Source organism: Acomys russatus, chromosome 17 (assembly GCF_903995435.1).
Source record: "Acomys russatus chromosome 17, mAcoRus1.1, whole genome shotgun sequence".
NCBI lineage: Eukaryota > Metazoa > Chordata > Mammalia > Rodentia > Muridae > Acomys > Acomys russatus.
Window position 1 is genome coordinate 48,388,417 of NC_067153.1, and position 15,077 is coordinate 48,403,493.

The window sequence follows — 15,077 nt, forward strand, 5'->3', positions numbered from 1 at the left end:
TCCTGCTCTGCTTGAGTTCCTGCTCTGACTTTCCTTAAAGATAGACTGTGATCAGGGCATAGCAGCCTAATTAACCTTTTCCTTCCTAGTTGCTTTAGGCCATGGTCTTTATAACAGCAATAGAAGGCAAAGTAAGATAAGAGGTTGGGGTGGGAAGAGTTTTGTGAGGTCCTGCCCTTGCCTTTTGAAAACAAACAGCAAGCAAAACCTTGATCAAATCAAACACTCTAAGTGTTATGGTTTCCTATATGCTAAGCACTGTGCTCCATCTGAGAATACAAAGTGTGTACACTATGGCCTGGTTTTTAGGAATTGGCTGTCTAGTTGGGTGATAGGCTTTTTACCAAAGGTGCTGATGGTTGTGGATAGCCTGTAGGAAAGTCCCTAGGTTGAGAGCAGGGAGAACAGTGTGCAGGGTACAGCCTGGTTTGGCAGCTTCATGGAAGAAGAGGGACCTGAGCAGCTTCAAGGAAGGCTTGAACAGAGGTAGCAGTAGGTGGGGTGAATGCCCCTCATCTATCTCAGGGATGTGTGAAGTTTGGTTAGCCACTTATTCTTGCAGAGAAAGATAGCAGGGATAGTCTCTAGTGAAACCTGACAATGCTCAATGTCTGGGGGCCTTTGCACATGTCAGAAACAGGGCATGTTCACTGTGGGCTGCCCTAGCCTAAAGAGGGTTCAGTCTCAACTTTGCCACTTAGAAGACCTTGGGCAATTTATTTGATTTTTCTAAGGCTCAGTTTTCTTATATTTAAATTAAGAACAATTGCTAATACCTACCAGGAGCATTGTAAGAATGAACTGGAGTCATTCAAGGTTCTAGAACAAACAGAGCCTAGGCCACTTACAAGTGTTTTGGGTATTTTCTGTTGCTGTAACAAAACACTGTGACCAAGCTAACTAACAGAAAGAAGAGTTCATTCCAGGGGACAAAAGTCCATCATGGCAGCAGGCAGCAAACATAGCAGCAGGAACAGGTGCAGAGAGAGTGACCTGGGAATGTCACAAGGCCTTCAAAACCCCAAAACCCACCCTAGAGACACACTTCCTCCAGCGGGACCACACCTCCTAAGCCTGCCCAGACAGCACCACCAACTGGGATCAAGTATTCGAACATCTGAGCCCATGGGGCAGTCCTCATTGAAACATGTGAGTTCTGAGGCTGGAGAGATGGCTCAGAGGTTAAGAGCACTGGCTGTTCTTCCAAAGGTCCTGAGTTCAAGTCCCAGCAACCACATGATGGCTCACAACCATCTGTAATGAGATCTAGTGCCCTCTTCTGTAATGCAAGTGTATGTGCAGGCAGAACACTATACATGATAAATAAAAAAAGTCTTTAAAAAAGAAAAGAAAAGAAACATGTGAGTTCTGAGAAGCCACTTGACACAGTAGAGATGCACTCATGTGGGAGAAAATACAGTTTTGGAATAATAAGGAGAAAGTTTGACAGTAAGCAAGCAACTTAACTCGTTTTAAGGAATGTATCACTTAGCTCTGAGGGTTTTTCTTTTATTCCAGTGACTTTTTGAATGAGTATGAGAAAGGAAGGACTCCCAACCCCGACATCATCTGCAATAAACACATCAAGTTCAGCTGCTTTTATCATTATGCTGTGGACAATCTTGGTAAGGAGTTGGGATTTCCTCATTTGCTTGTTAAAATCACAGCTTTTCTGATAGTCAGAAGCCAGAGCCTTGGAGACAGTTTTGTCTTCGAGAGGGAAGGTGCTCAGTGAGTAAGAAAGCACTTTCTTGTTCAGTATGGCCATTAGGAGAGGGTGCCTCCACCGTGGGCAGGCATCTGGCTTCACATGCCTGAGAGAAGGTGTGTTTGACCTTTGACCTAAAGACTAAAAGGTGGCAGTACCCTGAGCAGAGGACTCTCAGAAAGTAGGGTTCATATCGAACGCAGTCGTGGCTCATCAGGGAGGCTCATCAGTGAGAACAGGAACAGCAGGAGTGGAAACCTGCAGGTCACCTGTATCAGCTGGAACGTGGGCTGTGTCTGCCAAGCAGAAAGTTATAGCACACACTTGTTATCCTCGTACTGGGGAGGCAGGGGCAGGGCTGCCGTGAGCTTGAGGCTGCCCAAGCCTCATAGCAAATTCTCCACCCCCCGCCCCCAGACAGAGTTTCTCTGTGTAGCCTTGGCTGTCCTGGACTCACTTTGTAGACCAGGCTGGCCTCAAACTCACAGCAATCTACCTGCCTCTGCCTCCCGAGTGCTGGGATTACAGGCATGTACCACCATGTCCGGCCTCAGCAAATTCTAAGCCCTCCTGGCCCATATAGTGAAACCCTGTCTGAGTGAAGGAAAGAAAGAGGGAGGGAGCTTGGTTGGTTGGATAGGCACATGAGCAGGCTGACAGGCTGGCCTGGCCATAGAAGAGCACAAGATGGGAGGCAGTAGGGCAGGACCCAAGAGCTTAAGTGTCATCTCACCACACTGGCAAGGGGAATACTGCTTAAACTGTGAGCCAGTGCTGTCTAGAGAGTGTGGCCCCAGGAGCTCAGAGGACACCTCGCCTCTTAAATGCATTTGTGTTGAGGTCCAGCCAAGCTATGTAATCTGGGTCACATCCTACCTGGTTTCCCGTTGCAGCGTCTCACTGCCTCTCTATTCTGTTCTGGGTTTGAAGCCCGCACTAGAACCCACCTCAGGGTCAAACACCTGAAATTTAGGCGTCTCTTAGAAAATCCCACACTCCTTGCCATGTAGGTGGATAGTCCTTAAGGAAATGTTCTGTGAGAAAATGTGCCAGCATGTGATGTGTCCCTGAAGGTAGCAGTGGAGTGCTTGCATGCAGTGCTAAATCTCTCAAGGCTTCCTGTCTTAGCCGTGCAATCCAGGCGCTCAGGTCTGAGTCGGCTTTGCTGTGCCTCCTGGTCAGCCTCCTGCAGTACCCACCCCTGAGGTTACAGTGGAAAGGTAGTATCCTTTGGGCAAAAGAGATTAAATACTGCGTGGTCCATGGGTATCATAAAACAATACACTGAAAATCACTTACCCTGAAGAAAGGAGGCAACGTGTCTATAACCATAGATTGATACCAGAATCAAAGGAATAGACTGAGTGTTTTCTCCTGTACATTAAGTTGTGGGTACAGTATGACATCACTTTCCTCTGCTTACCTCTGAGGTAGGCATTGTCTCTTATAGTCAGTGGGCTGTAAGTGCCATTCCCACGGGTGCTGCAGCATCAGAATTCACTTCATGTCCTCCTGCTATTGAATATTTTGGTTTTCAATTCTTCCTTATTGTTGTAAAAAGCTTCGAGAAATTTTTTTTTTTTTTTAAGATTTATTTATTTATTTATTGTGTATACAGCATTCTGTCTGCATGTATGCCTGCACTCCAGAAGAGGGCACCAGGTTTCATTATAGATGGTTGTGAGCCACAGTATAGTATCGTTTCTGGAGCTTGAACTCAGGACATTTGGAAGAGCAGCCAGTGCTCTTAACCTCTGAGCCATCTCTCCAGCCCCCTGATAAGTTTTTGTGTACTGAAGTCTTTGTGTACATAAGGTAGAATGAGTGAGTGGGTCAATTCTGACTTTGGAAAGGCTCTTTAAAAATGCACGGTTCTGCCTGGCATGGTCCCAGCACTCGGGGAGGCAGAGGCAGGCGGATTGCTGTGAGTTCCAGGTCAGCCTGGTCTACAAAGTGAGTCCAGGACAGCCAAGGCTACCCAGAGAAACCCGTCTCAAAAAACAAACAAAAAAAATTAAGAAAATAAAAAATAAGATGCAAAGTTCTGTTAGCTCACATTAGGAGTTAAAGGGAGCCTGCTTAGTGAGCTGTCACTCAGGCCTCTGTGCCCAAGGTCGATATACTGTTGGGCAGGTTTTAAGGAGGCTTGCTCTGCGTGCTTCTTTATCTAGACTGGTGTCCTAGTTCACTTCCATTGCTGTGATAAAAATTATGACCAAAAGCAACTTAAGGAAGGAAAGGTTTATTTGGCTTACATGTCCCAGTCACAGTCTGTTATCAGGGGAAGCCAAGGCAGGAAATGATGAAGAGACCACAGAGGAACTCTGCTTACTGCCTACTCCCCATGGCTTCCTCAGCCTGCTTTCTTATGTAACACAGGACCATCAGCATCAATCATTTATCAAGAAAATGTGCCACAAGCTGGGTATGATGGCACATGCCATTACTCCTAGCATTTGGGAGACCCTGATGTGTGTGGGGGAGGGAGGGATAAAGAGAGAGGGAGAGAGGGAGAGAGGGGAGGAATATACTCTCATAGGCTTTCCTATGTAGGTCAGTCTGTCTGATGGAGACATTTTTTTTTTCTTTTTTTGTTTGAGATAGGGTTTCTCTGTGTAGCCTTGGCTGTTCTAGACTCATTTTGTAGACTAGGCTGGCCTCAAATGCACAGAGATCTGCCTGCCTCTGCCTCCCCAAGTGCTGGGATTACAGGTGTGCACCACTGTCCCCAGCTCAAGACATTTTCTTTTTTTTTTCTTTGGTTTTTTGAGACCAGGTTTCTCTGTGTAGCCTTGCCTGTCCTGGACTCACTTTATAGACCAGGCTGGCCTTGAACTCACAGAGATCCTCCTGCCTCTGCCTCCCAAGTGCTGGGATTAAAGACGTGTACCACCACGCCCAGCTCAGGACATTTTTTCTTTTTTTTTTAAGATGTATTTATTTATTATGTATACAATGTTCTGTCTGCGTACACCTGCAGGCCAGAAGAGGGTACCAGATCTCACTATAGATGGTTGTGAGCCACCGTGTGGTTGCTGGTAATTGAACTCAGGACCTCTGGAAGAGCAGGCAGTGCTCTTAACCTCTGAGCCATCTCTCTAGGCCCCTCAAGACATTTTCTTAATTAAGGATTCCTCCTCCCAAATGATTCCAGTTTGTGTTGAGATTTCAAAAACTAACCATTACAACTGCCAGTCAGTATGAATCTCACATTGGATCCTTGTGCTTTGAAACCCTACAGGAGCAGATGCCGTTGCCACTGGCCACTATGCCAGGACCTCACTGGAGGATGAGGAAGTCTTTGAGCAGAAACACACTAAGAGACCAGAGGGGTTGTTCAGAAATCGATTTGAAGTCAGAAATCGTAAGTTTGTGTGCGTGGCCAGAGCTATAATCTCTGTGCGTCCAGGAACACTCAGAGGATGACAGTCCCTACCCAATCCTGTGTGCTCCCAACTAGCTGCTTTGTTTAGGTTCACATTTGCAAAGCACAGGTAGCCACAGGGTCGCTTCCCCAAGGGCCTGTGGTCAAGCATGGAGATGTCCTGGTGAGAGCTGAGGGTGGTGAATCAGAAGCTTGTCACCCAGGTTATTGCGTGTTGGTCACTTGGACTTTGGATATCTCAGAAGGATATCTCAGAAGATATTTGAGAGTAATGATTGGAACGGTCTTAACAGGGTCCCAGGCAGGTGGAGAGCCACTTCCTGTTTTGCTCGTGTCAAGGACATGCTCACTTTTGTCTATCCACACTTGTTCTGATTCTCTAAAACAGTCAAGCACTGGGTTGAGTGACCAGCCTGTGGTAGTTTAAGGATGTCTTGGTTTTCAGTGTGCCTTTTAGGCAAACCGAAGCTGGTTTTGTGACTTTGGTTGGAGTCTAAGGGGATCATGCAAGTGGAGGCACAAGAGATCTTGGGCTCGGGGGATGGCTGTAGTTTGTTGGGGACCAGACCTTATGACCAGCTGCTTTCCTTTTGAGCATGATGCTGTACCTTGCAGAGAAAATAAGATGGCGGATCTCAGAAACAAATTGAGCTCCAAACTCTAGTAGGATTCACCAGCTCTAGTTAGCTCCATCCAGCTCTCCCTCTCTGGCAGTTTTGTTAGCATTACCAGCTTCTTGTTTCAAAGTCACAGGTTGTCAGTGTGTCTTAAAATAACTCAGAAGGTAGATGTGGGGACACATACCCGTAATCTCAGCACTTGGGAGCCTCAAGAAACAGTCAAAAGAATCCAGGACAAAATAACTCAGAACCAAGAAAAAGATGCCCACAAACGCTAGATCAAAGAATTTTGTTTTGAAACAGACGTAGCCGTATTGTCAGCTAGTTGCCAGTGACAGGACAGAAACGGGAGGCAGCTCAGTCCTTTCAGCACCTGCGTCATCATGGGCCAGATCTTAGTTGTTGCTGTAAATATGGGGAATAGTCTCCATTACAGAAGGATGTGAGAGCCAGCAGTTGCAAGCATGCCACCAGCACGATGCTTACTGCTGGCCGGTGTGTGACATGGGCAGTGGGATTTAAACTGTGGAGCTAGGGAAATGGCTTAGGTGGTAATTGCAAGGACCTCGGTTCAATCCCCAGAGCCTCTGTGAAAATGCCAGGATGGTGGGTTGTGTGTACATAAAATCCCAATGCTGGGGAGGCAAAGATAGGCTAGACAGTCTAGCTTAGTTGGCAAGTTCTGGGCCTTGAGAGGCCATCTCAAAAAAGAAAAGAAAGTGGGTAACCCCTGCCATCTAACTTCAACACTCGTGTATACTGACGTGGTCAAACTCTCAAATGCATGTGCTCATGCAAAAGTGAGCTGGTGTGTGTGGAGTGTTCCGTATTTCACTAATGGGGTGTCTTCTAGTACTCCATGTGAGAAAAGGTGGGAGAAGCACATCTGCCCAACAGCCTTCCAGCCCACAGACATGAGTGGAGCTGACTGTCTCACTGGGAAATTTACCTTGCCGCTTTCCCAGAATCTAAAGTCACCAGGGCCAACGTCCCTTGCACCTGTGTACATGCAATAAGAATTCTTTACAGTTACGTGAACGTTAGAGAAAGTACAGCAGGGGTGCTGACAGGTGTCAGCCTGGACAGACAGCAAAAAGCTGCTTCTACCAAGGAAGAAAGCTCTACAGAGCCATCTCCACCCTATGGCTGGGCTAAAAGCCAGGGCCTTGTGTGCTTCTTTGCACACTTCACACCTGTAGTTGTTAGGCAAACACACTGCTGACACTGCTTCAGCATAGCTCTGGGATGAACTATCTTGTTCAGTCTCCTAGATGTGACTAGATTTGTTTAGGACCACTGATTCTCACTTGACCGTTTTTGTTTTTTTTTTTTTCCCCTTTCATATTGATGTTTGAAAGTCTTGCAACCAAAATTACAAGCAGGGATAAGTTTCTGTGTGTACAATCTACCTTCCCCGTATTGTTCCTGGCGGATAAACCAGGGGCCAGTTTTCTGTACATTATCCATGCTGGTATTTTTTCCCGTAGTCTTTTGAGACGGGTTTTGCTTTTGGCAGACTGGGGTAACTGCTCACACAGAAGGGCATTAAAAGCAAAGAGTCATTATCTGTGTTCATGCAATGACTTTTGTTCTTTACTCTTGGCAGCCGTAAAGCTTCTCCAAGCAGCTGACAGCTTTAAAGACCAGACCTTCTTTCTCAGCCAGGTTTCCCAAGATGCCCTGAGAAGAACCATCTTCCCCCTCGGGGAATTAACAAAAGATTTTGTAAAGAAAATAGCTGCGGAGAATAGACTTCATCATGTGCTTCAGAAGAAAGAGGTAGGGTGAGCAGCGTGCCATCGACTCATGAATGTTTCCACTCATGTTGTCATGGCACGGGCAGGGCTGGGCTCTGTGGATCCTTGGCCAGGCCCCCATCAGGCCAAATCACAGAGCGCAGTTGCAGGTGAGGAGCAGGCCTCCTTTGTCTTGTGTCTGCTGTGGTGGACTGCTTTCTCAGCAGGCATGGTAGTTGGCTTAGTCAGCCAGGTGAGTGTGGGCAGGAAGCAGCCATGCTGGTCCATCTGTGCACAGGGCTGCTTATCTGAGGAGACCATAACAAGCAGACAGTTTATTTCTGCTTCCTCAGAGCTCCCTGAAGAGGGACAGTCATACGCCTGCATCTTGAAAAGATGCTAACCCCTGTGGAGGGGGGAGGGAGGCTGGGATCCTGTGAAAAGCCCCAGCAGTTCGGTTTGCTTAGAGGTTGGTTCAGCTGTAGCCACTACTTACACCAGTCTTTTGGGAACACACATGGCTGTGCCTTTTACCAGCAAGTACACATTGCCAAAGAGAATGTCCCTTCCCTGTTGCTCAGTTGACAGAATTTCTCCATGGTAGGATCTGGAGGAGTCACTGCAGGATATGGAGCAGATCCCTGGTCTCATGACCTGTGTTACTGAGGGACACACACTGAGAATAGTTGCACTGCTTGGTCCCCTGTGCAGGGCTTAGCCAGCTCCAGCCAGCTGCCTCCCTGACAAACCCCCAGCCCCACCCCCCTGCCATGAGCTGGCTTGGCCCTGCTTCCTACTCCTGCCTTGGCCCCCCCACCCCCCCCCCGACCCCGGCCCCGGCTCTCCAGCACTGAGCCGTCTAGATGGCTCTCCTGGATAGCTCATATGGGTTTTCCAGCACAGTCCAGTTACAACTGATGCGCTGATTGCATGGTAGAATCTACTTTGGAGCCAAACTCGGAAAGACAAGACATTCTCTAGGCCCTCAAGTTCTGTTTGTGTCTGTGCTGAGCTCTGGGGCCTCCTGCACCACAGCCTGGCTGTTCCCTGCTTCACCTCATGTTGGCCTTCCTCTCGTTCCAGAGCATGGGCATCTGCTTCATTGGTAAAAGAAACTTCGAGCATTTCATTCTTCAAGTGAGTGTCCTCTGACATGAGTGGCTGTCTGCTCTGGGCCTGGGCTCCAGTAGTAATGAAATGTGTCTTTCAGTATTTGCAGCCTCGGCCTGGAAAGTTTATTTCTATTGAGGATAACACAGTTCTGGGAACACATAAAGGTGAGTCTTGCCAGCTTTAGGAACCAAAGGCCAGGACTAGCGCCTGTCTATCTCATGGAGGACTTGAGGGGTAGGCCGGGGTGGGTCTGTGACGATGTATCTTGTAAACACTGGAGTTAACCCCTAGATTCAGAGCTGGACCTTGTATGTGTTACATTCCTAAAAGTATGGTGGTGTTGCTATGGGAGACTGCGGGAGATGCCATGGGAGAGAGAATGTAGCCGACCTCATAGCCAGGTGACTGAGGATCATATGGGTGCTGTTCACATAATCAGAGCAGGACCACCTTGACCTGCACTGTGCTGGGTGTGGGGATAGGCAGTATGGGCTGGAGGGGACCTGACTCCTGAGACTTCATGTCTAGACTAGATCTATGAGACTAGCTGGAAGGACAGGGTACACTTTTTCCTGCCATGTGTGGCCCCTGTGGAGGGAGTGGGCTCCCTGAGAGTAGGGTGAGATCCAGCCGGACTGGGTGTTATTTTAAAGAGGACCTTGGTGGAGATAGTGCTGCGGTCCCAAGCAGACAGCAGTTAGACTCACGGCTTTGGACTGCTCAGGGTGCAGATGGTCCTGCCACATTGCCTTTGCCAAGGCACGTGTTCCTGCAGTGGGAGAGCTGGTGAGCAGGTGGTCCTGCCCATGCGTGAGATGGGTGTACAGTACAGATGCAAGACGTGTGCTCAGTAGGCAAAAGAGTGACCTTGAGAGCTGTAGCACCATGGGGGTCAGAGCCACTAGATGAAGGAGAGGGAATGTGTGCCAGGCTCATTACCATCACTGCTATGTCCCTCAAATCCTGAACCCTAGGCAGGGTATACACAGGTATGTGGTTAGGGCTACAAGCGCCTCGAGCCAAGAGAATCAGAGTTTCAAGTCAGCATGCCGTATAGCTGTCCATAACCTCCCATTTGTGAGGACTGAGATGTGCCCTCTGGAACACTGTTTCATAGGTTGGTTCCTGTATACTTTGGGCCAGAGAGCTAACATCGGCGGCTTGAGAGAGCCCTGGTACGTGGTGGAGAAGGATGGCACCAAGGGTGACGTGCTTGTGGTGAGTGAGGTTGGCCTTCACTGTCTATTGTGCCCAATGTCCAAGGGCCTGGAGCAGCGGAGCTGCCCTGCATACCTGGGTCGGGCGTAAGGTCTCCATGAGGCGCCTGTTCTATGATGGCAGTGCGCCAGTCATTGCAGCCATTCCTAGAAACACCGTCCTGATTTGCAAAGGCGGTTGAGGCTCAGATTGGGGAACTTGCCAAGGCCTCTCATGAAGAGGTGGTCATAGTGCTCACCCTCTATGGAAGGGTTCTAGGAAGTCCTTGTGGGCTGAGGGAGTTAAACTAGAACCAGGCCATGCCCACGGCCGTATGGGGCCCTGAGCCATTCTGGTGTGCCCTAGACTCTGGAGCAGAAGTTTTCCAAGAGGGCTTTGGGAATACTGACAATAGCAAGAATTACTTTGGGTTATGAATTGGGTGGGGGTGGAGGAATAGGTGCTGCGTGTGCATACACAGCAGCCCCCAACTCTGACAGACTCATTGAATCCAGCTCTCAGGAGTTCGAAGGTGAGAAGCTTGCTGGGGCAGGCTGAGCTGCAAGCTAGTGCAATCAGAGATGCTGGAGGATCCACAGGCCCACAGGCCACAGACTTCAGCACAGACGTCCTCCCAGAAGAGCAGTGCGGGAAACGCCACCTCAGGCTTGAATTAAGGTGTCTTTACTATAAGCTCCCTCAGCATAAGCCTGTGGAGACTAGCCAGAAGAGTCATTGGCTCAAGGGCTCCTGGTTCTGCCCTGGCAGGACTTGGTACCATAGGCGACATCAGCTTCTTTGGTGCAGGGAGTAGTGGTGATGGGGCAGAAACTTGAGAAACAGTCGTGTGTGATAAACTACCCACCCAAGGCCAGCCGCACCATTCTGGAAGCACACAGGTGGTTGGGGACCAGCAGCCTTCAGCCCCTGCTTTCCTCAGCCAGTTGTTGCTGGTGGGATCCGTGGTCCTTTCAAGAGGCCATTTGTGTGTTTGACCTATATCTCTAGGAAACAGTCTTCAGAGCATGATGGGTGTGGGGGAATCTCACCCTTACACCTTGCTACTGCCCCGTGGTCATCCTTCCTTTCTTGTTCCTTTCCTCTCATCTGAAAACCAAGGTGAACAAACCCTTAAGCTGGGGAAATGCATTTCTACAAGTGGACTGACACATGCAGCTGAGTGCACTGGCTTTCTAGTTAGGGATGTTCTGTTAGGATTGCTGTACTAGTGATACCTGCCGAGGGCTGCCCTCCTCAGAGGCATCACAACAGCTGTGTTCTGCTCTGCAGGCTCCCCGGGTAGACCACCCAGCTCTGTACAGGGACTTGCTCAGGACCAACCGTGTACACTGGATTGCTGAGGAACCACCTGCTGCCTTGGTCAGAGACAAGATGATGGAGTGCCATTTCCGATTCCGCCACCAGATGGCACTAGGTAATTGGGTGGGAGGGGGTGTTTGTTGCTAAATTCCCTGGGGTCAGATTAAGTTAAACCAGAGAGACTGTGTACACTTGCAGTACTTTCTTGAGCACATCGGAAAGTCCCCTCATTGATATTGTGTACTTCAAAACTCCTTGTTCTGTGTCTGCCATAGAAAGGGAACTAAGGTACAGGAATGTTGTTTTGTTAGAAATGCTAGGAAGTTGGGTCCTGGTATGAGGGGTTGGGTTACAGTATGAGCTATTCTGAGGTGTCATGTCCACAGCCAGGGCAGCTTTGAGCCCTTTTGGGCACCATCCTATCCTTCAGAAGAAGGGATGTTGGGTATCCCAGCACCCACAGGCTGCTTATTCTCCCAGGGGCTGTGGTTGACAGTGAAAGCAGGCCCACACCCCCCATCTTATGACTCTCCCACAGTCCCCTGTGTGCTGACGCTCAATCAGGATGGCACTGTGTGGGTGACGGCTGTGAAGGCTGTGAGGGGCCTTGCCCTAGGTCAGGTGAGTGGGGCAGTGAGGCGGGAATGCCCAGTGGGAGGTAGAGTGGGCCCTTGAACATTGCTGCCTTCATTTGGCCAGGTGCTTGGCCAATCTGCCCTGGCTTCTGAGACACACAACACAGACCTCCACCTCCCCTTTCTTTGCAGTTCGCAGTGTTCTACAAGGGTGAGGAGTGCCTGGGCAGTGGGAAAATCCTGCGCTTAGGGCCGTCTGCCTACACACTCCAGAAGGGCAAGAACAAAACCAGAGTGACTTCTGAGGTCTCCAGTGACAGCCCAGGCCTGCACCCCACATCCTGACAAATGCCAGGCTGTTAGGTGGTAGTAGAGCAGAGTCTGGAGCAGGTTGGTCAGTGATGGGCTTGGTGCTGCCGGAGTCAGTGGTCTGGCTGGCGGCAGAGCCAGGGCAGCCTGAGGAAGGAGTGTTTCTACACTAGTGCTCCAGTAAACCAGAAGAATATGCTAGCTGCTGGTTCTGCCTCGAGGGCCCTGCAGCAGCTGCCCTTCCACAGCGCCCAGAGGAGGCCCTCCGCAGTGGGTGAGGGCTGCGCAGGAGCAGCATCAAATAAAACTGTCAAAAGTTTAAGCACTGTGTCTGGGGCTTGCTGGAGGCCTGAGTGGGCTGCTGCAGCTGTGCTCCTTACACTGGGCCTCCAACTAGGTGGCACAGCGGGTATTTGGAGAGCGGTAGCCTCACACCCGCCTTCCTGGGGCCTGAGCTCTCTCCAAAGAGAAGGCAGGGTAGTCTGTACTAGGTCTTTCCTTGTCTGGATTCTGACGTGAGAGATAACCCTGTCCTTGGCAGTGCCCACACCAGGTGGAAGCCAGTGTTTTCCTGCCAGGTTGGCACTGGTTTGAAGTAAACACATGTCACTCTAGAAGTACACAAGACTATGTGAGGAAACACACACCAGAAGATGACCTTTAGCTGGAGGTATGCATGGGTTTCAGGCCCAAGATGGCTCCTTGTGCAGCAACATCAGGTGGATGCCTTGGGGAACAGGACCTGTGGGCCAAAGGGAAAGGGGTGCCTGCTACTCTGTTACCAGTTTTTCCCAAGGGTAGCACCACTGGGCAGTTGCATGAGACAATACAGGGGACAGTACCGGGGACTGAGTCTTGGAAACTCAACTTTCTGGACAGGAATCAAGATAAAGGACCTAAGAGGTGGGGTAGGATGCAGCACTGCCAGGAGTGACTGGAGCAGAACCAGGGTGCTGGGAAGTTAAGATGAGGGTTTGAACCAGGCCCAGGCTCAAAAGAACTCAAGATGCCACTGGAGTTTTCAAAGCCAAGAGAAAGACAGTGGGTGGAGCCCTAAGGTCACAGATATGTGTAGCACCAGAGAGGGTAGACCATCATTCCACTGTGCCTAGGAGATGACAGTGAGTGCGGAGAAGTAGGTACAATGAGGAACCAGATTATAAAGTTGAAAATCACGCTTAAAATGTAAGCAGCTCACCAGATGGGCTCCATAGCAGAGTGTAGATGACAGGAGAAGGAGCGAGTGTCAACTTTCCTGAGTACTCGTATCTGCAGAACAAGAGAGCTCAGGGACCAGTGGGACATCACAGCAGCAGCAAAGTGATATCACTACAGTGCTAGGAGGAAAGCCAGATGCAGCAAATGAAACTGAAAGGAGGCTGCAGTGACATAGCTCGTGGTTAAAAGTGCTTGCTGTGTAGTCGTGGGGACTGGAGCTTGGACCTGGCACCCACATAGCTTGCTGGCTTCCATTTTAGCTGAAAAGCAAACATGAACCCCAGGTTGAGGGAGACCCTGCCTCGGATGGATGGAGTGTGATACAAGACGACACTGAATGCCCTTTTCTGGCCTCTACACAAGCACACTTTTTCCTTGTTTTAATATCCTGTGGGCTGGAGAGAAGACAGCTCAATGGTTAAAAGCACTGATAGAGACTTGCAAGAGAAACAAAAACCACCCTACACGGAGAATAAACATTTAAATTCTCAGATTTGATTTGAAAACAAAACAAAACAAAACAAAACAGACTGAAGAACTGGAAAACTTGGGCAAGTCCTTCCATGTCATGGCAGGCCTACACATAAATAGATACTCCCTGGGCCTGGGGCTGTCTTCAACAGTCCGTCCCATGCCACCTTAGAGAACAGGGACAGTGGGGGCAGTAAACACCCAGCACAGCACGGGTACAAATCCAAAAATCTTAATTTATTTAGATGTGTCTCACCTGTGTTGTCATCCAGTGCCGAACAGTAATAAATACACCTGTTAAAAAACCTCCAGTGTTGACTCAATAAAGTCTTAGGCCATAAAGCCAGTTTAAAACCGACAGGTTTTGTTTTGGTAACAGTGGTGTTCAAACTAAAAACTCCACCTTCTGGAGTGGTGTGGGGTCCAATTGTGAGCAATCACAGTGCTTCACCAGAGACCGAAGCTTTCCTGTGCAAGGTCATTTGTGTCCTTGTCATCCTCAGGCCACTCGGGGCCTCCCCTCAGCCTGGTGGCAGTGAGTGACCTCAGACCATGTCATGTAGGCTTTCCCCTCTCACAAGTCAGTCAGCCCAGAGAGCGCTGCCTGGTGTGGAAGTCCTCGCGCTCGCCTTCCTGGTTTAGGATCTCCCATTTGAGGGCAGCTGTACTGCTCATGTGCTTAGGCACCTGATTCAAACAGTGAATGCTGAAGCCAATGACTGAATAACTGGGCCCCAATCCCTTGGGCTTGGCTGCACGGTGGCTCTCCGTGGGTTGGTCACAGCAGTCCTTGGTGTGAGTTTCCAAAAAGAATCTGGTAACCATTGAAAGGGGGGACTGTGGCTTTGTTTCTTTGCACAATTGGCCATTTGAGGCAAAGTGATGTAATTGGTCAGATTTTGGGGGTGGAGCCCCTGCCCATCCAGAGAGCTCTGGAGTCTGAAAGAGCAGAACATTGGCAGCGAGGAATGTGACATCGTGGAAGACCTCACGGCTCTCTGAATCAGGAACATGAGCACTCTAAGATCCTTTGGGAACAGGAGCAGTGACAAATTCTCCCTGTGTGCCCTGGACTGACTAGGAAGTGGTCCAGAGTGGCCCCACGGGATCAGGGGTGGACCTAACATAAGGGTGTGGGGTGGCAGAGTTGTCAGGATTTCACATGTATGAAATCAACAATGGCGGCCGCACTTCACAGGCCAGCCCCATCTGGGATCCACGGAGCTGAGCACGCACACAGCACTCCGAAGACCAGCGGGGCAGCCACACTCACTGGCTGGAAGCAGCTGCCGGAGCTATATCAAGTTCACAGCCCATATGCTCCCGACCTGGGCACTGGGACCAGCTGTGTTGACACATTCCAGATTCAAGTACAACTGCAAGCTTCCTTGAGCAATATATTGAGATGCCATTTCATGGCTCCCC

At 49.6% G+C, this 15,077-nt stretch overlaps 1 protein-coding gene across 3 annotated transcripts in view; it reads left to right on the plus strand.

Annotated features, from left to right (window-relative positions):
• Trmu (tRNA mitochondrial 2-thiouridylase) overlaps positions 1 to 12,868 on the plus strand; it is a 17,345-nt gene extending 4,477 nt beyond the window's left edge. Inside the window, exons 3-11 of one of the 3 annotated variants that reach the window (XM_051160157.1) lie at positions 1,519 to 1,625; positions 4,950 to 5,072; positions 7,320 to 7,492; positions 8,533 to 8,586; positions 8,660 to 8,726; positions 9,680 to 9,789; positions 11,050 to 11,194; positions 11,618 to 11,700; positions 11,847 to 12,868. In XM_051160157.1, coding sequence (XP_051016114.1) covers positions 1,519 to 1,625; positions 4,950 to 5,072; positions 7,320 to 7,492; positions 8,533 to 8,586; positions 8,660 to 8,726; positions 9,680 to 9,789; positions 11,050 to 11,194; positions 11,618 to 11,700; positions 11,847 to 11,999 — 1,015 coding nt within the window. In that variant the 3' untranslated portion in view covers positions 12,000 to 12,868. The remainder of the gene's footprint in view (positions 1 to 1,518; positions 1,626 to 4,949; positions 5,073 to 7,319; positions 7,493 to 8,532; positions 8,587 to 8,659; positions 8,727 to 9,679; positions 9,790 to 11,049; positions 11,195 to 11,617; positions 11,701 to 11,846) is intronic. The other 2 variants (XM_051160158.1, XM_051160159.1) reach the window with 2 other exon arrangements.
• The last annotated feature ends 2,209 nt before the right edge of the window (positions 12,869 to 15,077 follow it).